Consider the following 12287-nt stretch of genomic DNA (forward strand, 5'->3'; position numbering starts at 1 on the left):
CACGGGAGGCCGCCCGTTCCCACCCCGCGCCCGGCCACCCGTGCAGGAGGCCTCCACCGGGGAGGTGGCGTGGCCATGGCGGGGCGGAGCGGGGACGGCGCGAGCTCCTCCCTCCTCCGGCGCGGCTCCTCCTCCAGTGCGGCAGGCGGAGCTTGGCCGCGCCTAGCTTCGCCCCGCGCACCTCTCCTCCTTGCGGATCAAGGCGTCATCCCCATGGGCGAGGAGGCCGCCGACCACGACGGTGCCTAGAAGCGGCGGCGGCGGCGGGGGCCCCGATCCTGCAGCGCCACCTCCCGCCACGGGCACGCGGCGGGGCGGAGACGGGCGCGCGGCGGGGCGGAGACGGGCGCGCGGCGGGGCGGAGACGGGCGCGCGGCGGGGCGGAGACAGGCGCGCGGAGCAGGCCGGCGGGTCACGCTGGGCGTTTGGTATTACCGAACAGATCGGTTCGATTCGCGACCACGAGCACGAGGAGGCGAGAAGCTGTGGCGCGACGCGAGGGGCGATGGCCGATGGGGCAGCTCGAGGGCGGGACGGCGGTGCGTGGCGCGAGGGAGGGCCGGTGCCGGGGGGGCGCCTGCATCTGTGCGTGCGGAGGCCGGGAGGCGGAGCGAGGGCGGAGGCGAAGCGATGCGGCGCGAGGCGGAGCGATGCATGCGGCGCGTGGGAGGGTGACGAGTGGGTGAGGAATGAATGCTAGCTGTCTAGGGTTTCAAGATAATGGCTCGTGAGCTGTCACCGTGCGGTCCGCCTAGTTATCCAAATACCACCTGTTTATTATCCGAGCAGTCGCATCCCTGGCTCCCTGCTCCCGGGCTACGAACGCCACCCACCGCTGCGTGGCCCCCCGCGCCGGCCGAGCCCTTGACGTCACCCGTGGACCGAGCCCACAGAGCCCGGCCCGTGCGCAACGGCCAAACGTGCCCGTGCTGTCCGATTGGCTACTTGCGCGCTACTACTCCTGACTCAGAGTGGCCGCTACTCTACCCCACCCAACCTCTTTTAGTCCTCCCCCGTTCCGCCCGACCGCCGCCGCCACTAAACCCTAGCGCGGCGCCGTCGCTCCTCGTTCCCTCCCGGATCCCGCGCACCGGATCCGCCAGCCATGTCGTCCAGCGGAGGCAAGGGCGCCAAGGGCGGCGGAGGTGCGAGCTCGCTGTCGTCGTCGTCGTCATCGTCTCCGTGCGGCGGTGCTGGGTTTTCGCTGGATTTGAGATTTTTGCTTTTGGGTGCCGGCTCGCAGGGGGGAAGAAGAAGGAAGTTAAGAAGGAGACGAAGCTCGGGATGGCGTACAAGAAGGACGACAACTTCGGGGAGTGGTACTCCGAGGTGCGTTGGGTGCTAATTCGTTTCGTTCTGGCCGAGGGTTGCTGCCGTCAGATTTGGTGCTGGGCGTGCTCCCGATTTGGTTGGTGTTGTTGAGGCTGGGTGTGGGGTTGTGACGGGGATGGAATTTGAAGGCGTTGACTGCTAGAGCTGGCTGGATTCGATGCGGCGGTCTCGGTTGCTGTTCCGGCGGCTAACGGTTTTGGCCTCTGTGACCGAAAGCCGTTACGTCAGTGTTTGCTGTGCGGATACACTGTTACATATCTAGATTTGCTGTGAATGATGGTTTTAGTATTTGTGGTGCAGATACAATGGTACAGTTCTAAATTTAGTTGCTGGTGATGATTTTAGTGCTTGATTTGCGCATATAGCTTCTAGTTATCTGTTAAGTAATGGGGAAATCCTACTAGAATTATTTCCGTAACTGGCTAGATTCCACAACGAATTTGCAAAACTTGCCGTGACAATCTCTAATCCTAATTGCAAGGAACTGGATTAGCTGTCTTGTGTTGTAGTTAGAGATGCAGCAATACCATTAAATAACATCTTCAAACTGATATTCTGTTGCTCCATTTGGTCTGGCAAAGAGAACACAGAAATCTTCGAGGACCTGCTGTTGAATTGTTGTGTGATTTCAAGTTGCTATATGGCCAAATTGTTTCATCAAAATTTAAATATCTCGCTGGCTTTGAGGTGAAATTATACCTTATTCTTTCGGACTTGTCATTTGTTTCTCCAGGTGGTTGTTAACAGTGAAATGATTGAGTACTATGACATCTCGGGTTGTTATATATTGAGGCCATGGGCGATGGAAATCTGGGAGCTGCTGAAAGTAAGTTTTTCAATACCAACTGAGCTAATTGACTGCTCATCTGTGTTTCATTTCCTTGCGATCAATTTCCCTTCCCCTAAACAAACTATCAGTGTCATTTGTTACCAATTCTGTAATTGCAAGTATCTCATGGCTAAAAAAATATCCACCCCTGTTTCTAGAGACTGTTTGTGAAGGCATAATGACTCTACTGCAATCCTGTTCTCTTTGATAACTGCTATATGGTTTGGTGCAGGAATTCTTTGATGCAGAAATTAAAAAGCTGAAGCTCAAACCATATTATTTCCCTTTGTTTGTTACTGAGAATGTTCTACAGAAGGAGAAGGACCACATTGAGGGCTTTGCACCTGAGGTGTGCATTTTACTCTTTTCCTTTACATCTCTGTACCCACATTTTCCCAGTTAGGGTATTTATTTAATTTTTCAATTCAGCCTATGTGTAAGAGTTATTACTTCTTTTGAAGAGATAAAAGCTCAATAACTATGAAAAGGGTACATGCAATCACGTACAAAACTGTCTTGAGCTAGCTGTTTTATCACTATTTTCATCTGACATCCCAGGAATATGTGTTTTCTGTTCTGTTATGAATGAATTTTTGTGGAAAACCAGAAATGAAGATTTATCAGAATTTTGAAGTACCCCATTATTTACTCTCCCTCATGAAAAGACAAGGTCACAATCTCATGAACTCCTTGTGACCCTTATGATACTGTTCTATTTTGGAAGAGTTTAGTTGTGATTGCCAATGTCAAATAAATAAATTACCCTCATGAATATACAAGGTCCATTAGTAGAAAGAGTAATGTCAATTTGTCTGTATCATCATAAACCATTATTATTGTTGGCTACGGAGTGTGTTGGCACTAGCACAGATTTTTGGCAGCTGGCACAGATTTTCATTCTTTTTGGGATAAGTTTTTAGTTCATTATGATGTGGCCATGCAACAAAGTAGTAGTTTCATGGAATCTGTGTGTTGATCTAAGTTCACCAGTGCTGCTGGTCCTTGTAATCAGTGCTTATTCACCTTGATACTGCTTTCTGTTATGCAAGAGAAGTAACATATTCCCTTTTCTTTATCATGCAGGTAGCTTGGGTTACTAAATCAGGGAAATCTGAACTGGAAGCTCCTATCGCAATCCGCCCCACAAGTGAGACTGTCATGTATCCATACTTCTCTAAATGGATAAGAAGCCACCGTGACTTACCTTTGAGGTGTAACCAGTGGTGTAATGTTGTTAGATGGGAGTTTAGCAATCCTACTCCTTTCATAAGGTACTCATCGTTTGTTGGCCTATGAATGTGGTTATGCATTTTTTATTACTCTCTGCTTTATTACTCCATATGCCTTATAGACACTCATTATTGTCTAATTAGCATAGTCTGTGATTAGAACATGTCAAGATTTGCTGCCACCTCACTGGTTAGATCTCATTAAAAAAAATCAAGGAGATGCCATATTTACTTTCTTACCAAAAAAAATATTATATAGCTCTGCCACTTTCTTACAGATGATATTGTTTATTCTAGAAAATTTGGATCAAATGGTTCGACTTAGTAATGCAGAATTTCAGTACTTGCTCTAAAATTTTCACCCTCACTAGTTAAAATGTTCAATGTGGTATTTTTGGTACGGTACACATAACACCCGTCATTTGGGTTATTCATCTTCTCATGACTGGCTCCTTTCCAATTTTCTGATATTTGTGAAAATTTTCACCTTTTGAACTCAATAAATGGGATGATGTACTCTTTCTATTTTTGTAAGCCATGATTTGACTTGGCACGGTCTTCGAAATTGAGCTTTGATATCTTGTACTTATATTGTTACTATTTACAAAATCATAATAACCATAAAATTGTACACTGAAGTACAAATCTTGTGGTGCTCCTTTTTTGCTACACTCATTTTTAGATAGCCTAATTGTTCTGGGCTAAACATTCTGCAACTCTTCAGGAGCCGTGAGTTTCTGTGGCAAGAAGGGCATACAGCTTTTGCAACTAAAGAAGAGGCAGATGAAGAGGTATTTGATAAGTACATATTTCTGCACTGTTTTAATTTGGTTCTGTTATCAACTAGTAACTGAGTCTAGCGATTGAGTTGATTTTGACCAGTATTAAACTCTGAATGTTAGAAGATATGCAGTCTGAAGTTGCAACTGGCTTAATGTTATATGTGAAATATTAATCTGTATTTGGTCTTGTTGTGATACTGTTAATTTAATTTATACATTACATTCTATTAGTATCCTCATGTTGCATTTAGGAGATTTAAATTCTACATTTTTTGTATTTACCTAGATAGTTGGTCTGTGTAAAAACTATTTGAATCAGACTTTGTGATGAATCAAATGGACAATCCATTTGTGTAGCAATAATCTAATATGATTGCATAAACGTTTACTATGATCAGTCATTTTAATCCATGGTGGCATTCTCAGGTTCTCCAAATACTGGAACTGTACAGAAGGATATACGAAGAATTTTTAGCAGTTCCAGTGTCCAAAGGGAGGAAAAGTGAGATGGAAAAATTTGCAGGTGGACTCTATACCACCAGTGTTGAGGTATTGATATGGAAATTTTTGCGGCATTCCTGTAGCCTTTCCTTTACTACCTTGATGGAAAGGAAAATAAATTTCTGTATTATATTGTATGCTTGTTGCTGAATATCATTTTATCAGGCTTTCATTCCAAACACTGGTCGTGGTATACAAGGTGCAACCTCACATTGTCTTGGCCAAAACTTCGCCAAGATGTTTGATATCACTTTTGAGAATGAGAAAGGTGCAAGGGAAATGGTTTGGCAAAACTCTTGGGCATATACAACTCGCTCGGTAATTCTTACACTTTATTTTATTGAAAATGCATAATCATCATAATGAAAATGATGCTTTCTGTTTTTTTCCTCTCTTGAATATGCATGATGCTTTCTTTTTGTATGGATCGCTTCTTGAAATATAGTGAATAGAGTATACAGCCTCATACACTTACACCTGATATCAGTTAGGTTCTTAAACCACTTTATAAGTGGGTCAACAAAAGTTCAGATTTCACGAGATTGTCAAATAAAATTGATATATCACTATAGCTAGATCCAAACCACTGTTTCACGATACACTTGTCAAGTGAAACCATAGAAAGCAGATGTTGTATGCAATTTTTTTTTCTGTAAATATGTTTAAGTGCTATTATTGATAATATACTGAGCAAGCATGTCCTAAAAATTAACTTTTACAAGGTATGCCTTGCCATCTTGAAATCAATTTGCATTGGAGCTCTCAGAACACGAGTGATTGCGTCACTAGCTCCACCTTGCAATTAGTTTATTGAAATGTTCATGGACCTTTGCTAGCTGGTTGGCGCTCCAAACCTTTGTTACACTGCATTTTTTTTTCCACATTTTTCTTTTGAAATTTCATTTCCCAGCTTGAAACATGGAATCAGAATGTAGAGTCGTGTAATCATCAAGTTGAGCCTGGACCAACAAAATGATAGCTTACATGTTATACTCTCACCGAGACAATTTCTCCCAGCAATACCTGCCTATGATTTTGTGGAACCCTTGTTTTGTATGTTAGCTCACTGTAGTTAGATGACAGGAACTGCTGATGTGTACAGTCAGCTACTCATCATGGCTTGACAGGTCGTTGGCAAGTGTAAAGCAACACCCCTTTTTCACCTACAATCACCTGAGTAGTAGTGGAGCGTGCATGCTCAAAAGAGTGGTGGCTTTTCACTAGGATCTAACACACCGAACTCGAGAAACACAAAGAAAAGATTTCCGAGACTGCGACAGCTAGTCTTTTGTTGTTCTCAATTTCTCACATTAACATGCTCTTGCTTATGTAGTCCTGAGTACATGATCAGCCAGGTCCTGAGTACATGATCAGCCAGACCTACGAGTTACCGACTTGTATTCGGACTTTGTTTTCTTGCACGTGCACTTACCAAATAAGCATACAGTAAAGACTCCAACTCAGACATGATCGGCTGCCACTTTCCGCAAGCTTGTAGATCTCCTATACACGCTTGTATATGGCACCTGCCCAACCAAAATCAGCTGTGTCCTACCTTGCTTCCTACATGCGGACATGCAAATACTAGTCTACTTTCTTTATATGCCAAGACTTATTAAAAAAACAAGATTAAATCCAACAATGAGTGCTGGTGATTGGGGAGATAGGGTGCATAAGATTGAAGACTGGAGAGATTGGTGGTCTTCCTCACAGAACCTCTTCATCTGCTCCTCTCTTCCCCTAATTTTCCCTCCCAACCAACCTACCTACCTAGAGTTAGCCTAGCACAATTCTCATCCAAATTAAGCAAAAACAAAATTGAACTTTTAGTTGTTGTTTACACGCTTAGTTTATTGAGGATCTGATGTGCAGACGAGGCCTACTCCAAGCATTGTAGAATTTATAGCAGTGGCATGCAACCTTTTTGACAAACATGGTGCATTGGATTAATTGTTCTTTTTTGTGCCTAGAATTGCCGGATGCATAGTGTTCTGCACGATTTATATTTGCATTTGTAATGTATAGATAGACTCCTCTTGCAGATTGGAGTGATGGTGCCTGCATGATTTATGTTTGCAGTTGTAATGTATGCTCTTCTTGCAGATTGGAGTGATGGTGATGACACATGGTGATGACAAAGGCTTAGTATTACCACCAAGGGTGGCACCAATCCAGATAATTGTGATTCCAGTGCCTTACAAGGATGCTGACACAACTGCCATAAAGGGGGCATGTGAATCAGCTGTCTACACTCTCAATGAGTCTGGATTCCGAGCGGATTTGGATACCCGTGAAAATTACTCTCCAGGTTGGAAGTATTCTCACTGGGAAATGAAAGGCGTTCCTTTGAGAATTGAGATTGGGCCAAAAGATCTGGCCAACCAACAGGTACTCTGATTACGAATCCTCACCAATTCTAAATATTATGTCTATAGGTGGTCACTAACTCACTAGTATTGGCTCTTGTTCACAAGATTCATGTGCCACATAAATTACTGTATTGCTTCTTTTCTCTAGCACTATCTGCAGTAATTTACAGTACTGCTTTTTGTATCCATTTCAAAGAAAAACAGCTTTATTAGTTGACAGGTTGCTCTTGTTTAATATGTCACTGCCTTTTGGATTTTCCAGCTACTAATCTTTGTTTTGATTTTCCAGCTAACAATCCTTTCCTTATCTCAGATAGATGCACAGAGTGGCAATAAGGCAATAATGTTCTGATTTTCTTATGTTTTCTGCAATCCTATTCTATTCAGGTGCGTGTTGTCCGCCGAGACAATGGTGCAAAGGTTGATATTCCTGTGGCCAATTTAGTTAAGGAGATTAAAGCATTGCTTGATGAGATCCAAGGAAACCTGCTCAAAACAGCCAAAGAAAAGAGAGATGCCTGCATTGAAGTCATCCACACCTGGGATGAATTCACAACTGCTCTGAACAACAAAAGGTTGATCTTGGCTCCATGGTGTGATGAGGAGGTACTTGATCTTTTCTATATTTACTGTCTATCAGATTTGCCTTCTGTCATGAATCAATTCTTTGAAACCCTAGTGACCACTTTTGCCACTCTATGTCTAAAGATAGAAGTGAGAGTATGCTCTTGTTTTTTTGGGAAACTCTGTTCCCATAATATTGCATCATTGTCATCATGTTTTAGTCTTTGGCTTATCTGCTAGAAATATAAGTATTTCAAAAGGGATCGCAAATTTTGAAAATTGGAAGTCCTAGCTTAATGGTCTTCCTTGGTGCTCCTTTGACCCATTAATTGTACTATTTCAATTCTTGCAATGTCCATTGAATTTGATTTTTTTCCCTGTACAGGAAGTTGAGAAAGATGTGAAAGCTCGGACCAAGGGGGACCTCGGAGCTGCGAAAACATTGTGTACTCCATTCGATCAGCCAGAACTTCCAGAAGGTATGCTAATATTACTATTGCGATTCTGTTGAACCAATTCTTGCAGTGTTTGTTTTCCAATCATGCAACTGCTGACCTGCGTTGCGTGCCCAAATTCAGGAACCCTGTGCTTCGCCTCTGGAAAGCCAGCAAAGAAGTGGTCGTTCTGGGGCCGCAGCTACTGATAGGTCTTCCATGACATATGGCCGCCCGCTTGGAGTTTTGAACTGAATCATGTAGCATCGGACGTGGATCTGAAAATCCATTTACATTGTGCTTTTACAACCAGTCACTTTAGTTTCTCATGAGTCATTGGATCATTGCTACTGGCCTACTGGATATACTGGCAAAAGCCATCGATTTGATATACCTGTAACATTTGACGGTCGTGTTGGGTTTGGTTGTGGCAAAGGATGAGACTTGCATCTGTTTTGCAAAATATGCAATTTTGCTATGTGCGACCTGACTGTTTGCTGCACAATACCACACCACCCGAATTTTGGACCTTTTCCCCTTAACATCTCATTTTTCAGACCTTTTGTTGCTTTCACTTCTCATTTCAGCTTTCGGGTTCATAAACAGTTGCTTCAATCATGTAATGGTCAGCCAACCACAGTCCACAGTCAACCGGGCGTATCGCACAACAGATGGTCTGTAGCAAGCCACATGCGATGCTTTTGAAGGCACAGGGTCTCGTATCTTTCGAAGCAGTCAATAGACCCTACGCTGAGCTACACCACCTAGCAACATAGCATGGAGCACGAGTAGACCACCACATCAGAGGCTGCACCGATGGCCGTGTTCTAGGACTAGGAATGCAGTAGGTACCTATAGTGTTGCCGTCGGTGTGCTAGCGGCGCGATTGATTCATTCTGTATGGCCGACAGGATGTACACGTACAGCAACTTCTGACCGCTCGCGCTGTGAGAGCTGGCTATTCTGCAGGTTCTGGTGAAAGAGTAATATTTCAATATGAGAGGAGGATCCTCCAGATCATGCTTGATGCCTTTTACGTTAAAGTGCAATTCTTTTACATTTGGGAATAGGAGTATAGGACCTTGCCAAACGATTTTATAAGCCGATATGTTGAAACAAACAATAAGAGAGGTCTGATGTTGGAGTTCAAGATAGAATAATCCGCGGATCCGGAGCTCAACCAAACAGACTCTTTTATGATGTGATGTGTTTACGGAGAAAACACGTAGCTGCTTGCGAATTATGGTCCAAGGCATGCCACATCGCTTAAATTCTTTCGCTCATGCATAGTACACAGACAAAAAAATAAGATCGACATGTCACTAATGTGGGCATGCTGGCTGTTGTGCAACAGCGCGTGGTCTGACCATCTGTCACATGTTAAAGGTCCCTTTCTTCTTGGTTAGTCGATCCATGTCAAAGCAAGAGGACGGCCACACTCTGCCACGTCGCGAGGTTTCGCACGATAGATAATTTCTCCATGTGCAGCTCCAACGCACGATTATGATGGCCTTAGTAGGTCGTCTTATAGTAGGCACGTTAGTTGCCCGTATTTTTTTTGTAGTTGTAGCTAATATAGCTTACACTTGTACAGGTCTTGACCTAAACAAATGACTTGAATGTAAGCATTTATGACCGTGCGTACGGACAAGTACTTGTCGAGGTGCATATATAGCCAGAAATGATTATGTTTATGGACAGAAAGAGTATGGCAAACTCTAATATACTTATTATGAATTACTACGTATGTTTTAAGGCAAATATTGCTACATAACTTTAAAATTACACCCAAATACTAAAAAAGATGATGATTCAAGCATTTGTGATTATTATAGATGACGACACAGTGAATACGGACCACCAAGCACGGTACTGAACGTAATCGATTTGCTATAGCGGATCCTTCACAAGATCATCTCCTCTGCTGTCCACTGCTCATTAGCCGGTACTATATTTTGTCCGGCGCCGGCAAGATTCATCGAACAAACCTAGGCTCTTGAACTCAATTGATTCCATGTCTGCTGACGCCTTCGTCATTGGATTATACTTTGATCTATACGTACCACCAATTAAATTTCACATACAGTTCGTGACACATATATTGTTGTTGTTTACAGCATTGAAATCTTATTTCAATTTTATATCACATAACGATGCATCAGCGACCTAATGAATTTACCGTGTGCTATACATGATTCATAAAGGAAGCCTCATCTTATGGGTGATAAGAACCTCGCTCTTTCAAATTATTATATCATCACGGTAGACAAATATGTATTGCAAATATCCAAACAGCCACTACCGGAAAAAAGACTTACAGTACAGTACCAGCTGGAAACTTACTTTAGTTACGGTTCTCCAACCGGTACCACGAGACCGAGACTAAAAGTCTCAATCTTTAACACCGGATATTTCATCGGGTTACCAGCCGGTACTAAAGGGGCTGTCACGCTAACGTAAGCTGGCAGCCCCTTTAGTACCAGCTAGTCTTCCAATAGTTCTTTTTCCCCCTAAATCCTATTTCATTTCATTTGTTATTGCTTTTTATTCTTACAGAATTGCTACATGTATCGGAGCTACATTCTACTGTACGTCCATTAGTCCTGATTGAGTTAAACTAATATATGAAAATAGCTAAATATCACTGCCAATCATGTAGTTAAGTTATTTAGATATAAATATACAAATATCATGGTTACAAGTACAAAAGTGTAACAAGGAATCAATTTTTTTTCTCAGTTACAAGTACTAAGAATATCACGACATTGATGCGGATTCTCTATTGATATGGCTGTCGTGGTAGAACTCGTCTTTAGGATCCACAATCTCGTTATTAATTAATCCTATGAGCTGCTCTGACAAGGCCGTGTTCCTATCCACTGGAGAACTTCATTCTTGATTGACATCATATATAATTTTGAAAAAATAAAGCTCGATATATTACTTCATTCTATTAGCATAATTTGAAATGTATTTATGAACAGTTTGTGCGTACTCTTAATTCCTATGTCATAACCTTCCTTAAATTGGTTAAAGTGTGCATGTAATCACTTATGTAGCATCCACACCAATTATTTCCTTCTTCTTATCTCGAACACTATTGGAGAAACAAATTAGTTATATGCGTATACAGAACACCAAATGAGATATGCAAACAGTAGCGACCCCACCTATTAGAAAGTTCATCCTAACATTCAATTCATCCTTCCATTGACCGCCACCTTTGTACCTTTTCACAAAATATTTCCACACCCAGCGCATAAGAATATGTTTGATGCTTAATGGATCTAAAAATAAAAAGAATTTATTGCAGATATAGTAACTGAGTGGTGTTTTGTGCAAATTAAACTTACCTATTCAATGGGTTTAGGAAGTGTTGGATTTCCTACTTTGGTTTCCTCTTCGAGTCGAACACTATAAATTTTCTAGACTCCATGCAAATTACAAGCAGAATCTAATAAAGCCTGCACATATAGATATACAAGGATATATACATGCATTAGACTTAACATTTATTTAGAAATAGAAAAGAGTTACAGGTAGATCAACACTCACTTGAAGTTGTACTGTATGAATATAGGGTTTGTAATATTGGGTCATTAGGGCTTTGTGCATGTTACAACATGTTTTCTGATATTTCATCTATAAATTTGCTTCATTAAAGGATGGGATGCATGAAGCCCATCTGATGCTCACATACTTCTTTTTGGCATATTTGAAGCTTCATTCTACATGATACAACATATATTAGATAGTACACAAAAAATAGAGTGCTGGTTAATGAAATGTAATAATCTAGAGATCTGTCTACAGTTACAGAACCCAACAGGTGATGAGACAGATGTTGAGATCCTCTCGACGGTATATTGCATGCACATCTTCAACATTCTTCTAGAAGTCATGTTCTCCATGGAAGAAAGCATGGTCGTGATACTTAACTCCAAACACGAGCTGGCCTTCCTTCGACCTTTGCAGGTACCATCATGCAAAGTTCTTTTCAAGTCATTAGCATTTACTGATTTCTTTCCAAGTATGCCTTTTCCAATCAGCCTCCCCTCATGCCGTGATATTGGAACTCCAATCAAGCAAAGTTCATCTATGTAGTCAACACAAAACTCAATGACCTCCTTTGTCACATAACCCTTGGCTTGCTTCTGGACGAGCACGATTATGAATGTGTTTCTTTAGAAATACAATGAATCATTCAAAAGGAAATATATTATGGAGGTAGACAAGACAAGGAACAT

At 42.2% G+C, this 12287-nt stretch overlaps 1 protein-coding gene across 1 annotated transcript; it reads left to right on the forward strand.

Moving 5' to 3' along the window:
• Positions 1-976: 976 nt before the first annotated feature.
• Positions 977-8576, forward strand: LOC120666109 (proline--tRNA ligase, cytoplasmic-like). Its single transcript, XM_039945899.1, has 12 exons — positions 977-1145; positions 1244-1329; positions 2066-2158; positions 2394-2510; positions 3245-3432; positions 4115-4181; positions 4599-4721; positions 4839-4991; positions 6777-7061; positions 7430-7648; positions 7992-8085; positions 8185-8576. The coding sequence occupies exons 1-12, from the start codon at positions 1106-1108 to the stop codon at positions 8247-8249; spliced, it is 1530 nt and encodes a 509-aa protein (XP_039801833.1). The 5' UTR covers positions 977-1105; the 3' UTR covers positions 8250-8576.
• Positions 8577-12287: the final 3711 nt, after the last annotated feature.

Source organism: Panicum virgatum, chromosome 3N (genome assembly GCF_016808335.1).
Source record: "Panicum virgatum strain AP13 chromosome 3N, P.virgatum_v5, whole genome shotgun sequence".
In the NCBI taxonomy this organism is placed as follows: domain Eukaryota; kingdom Viridiplantae; phylum Streptophyta; class Magnoliopsida; order Poales; family Poaceae; genus Panicum; species Panicum virgatum.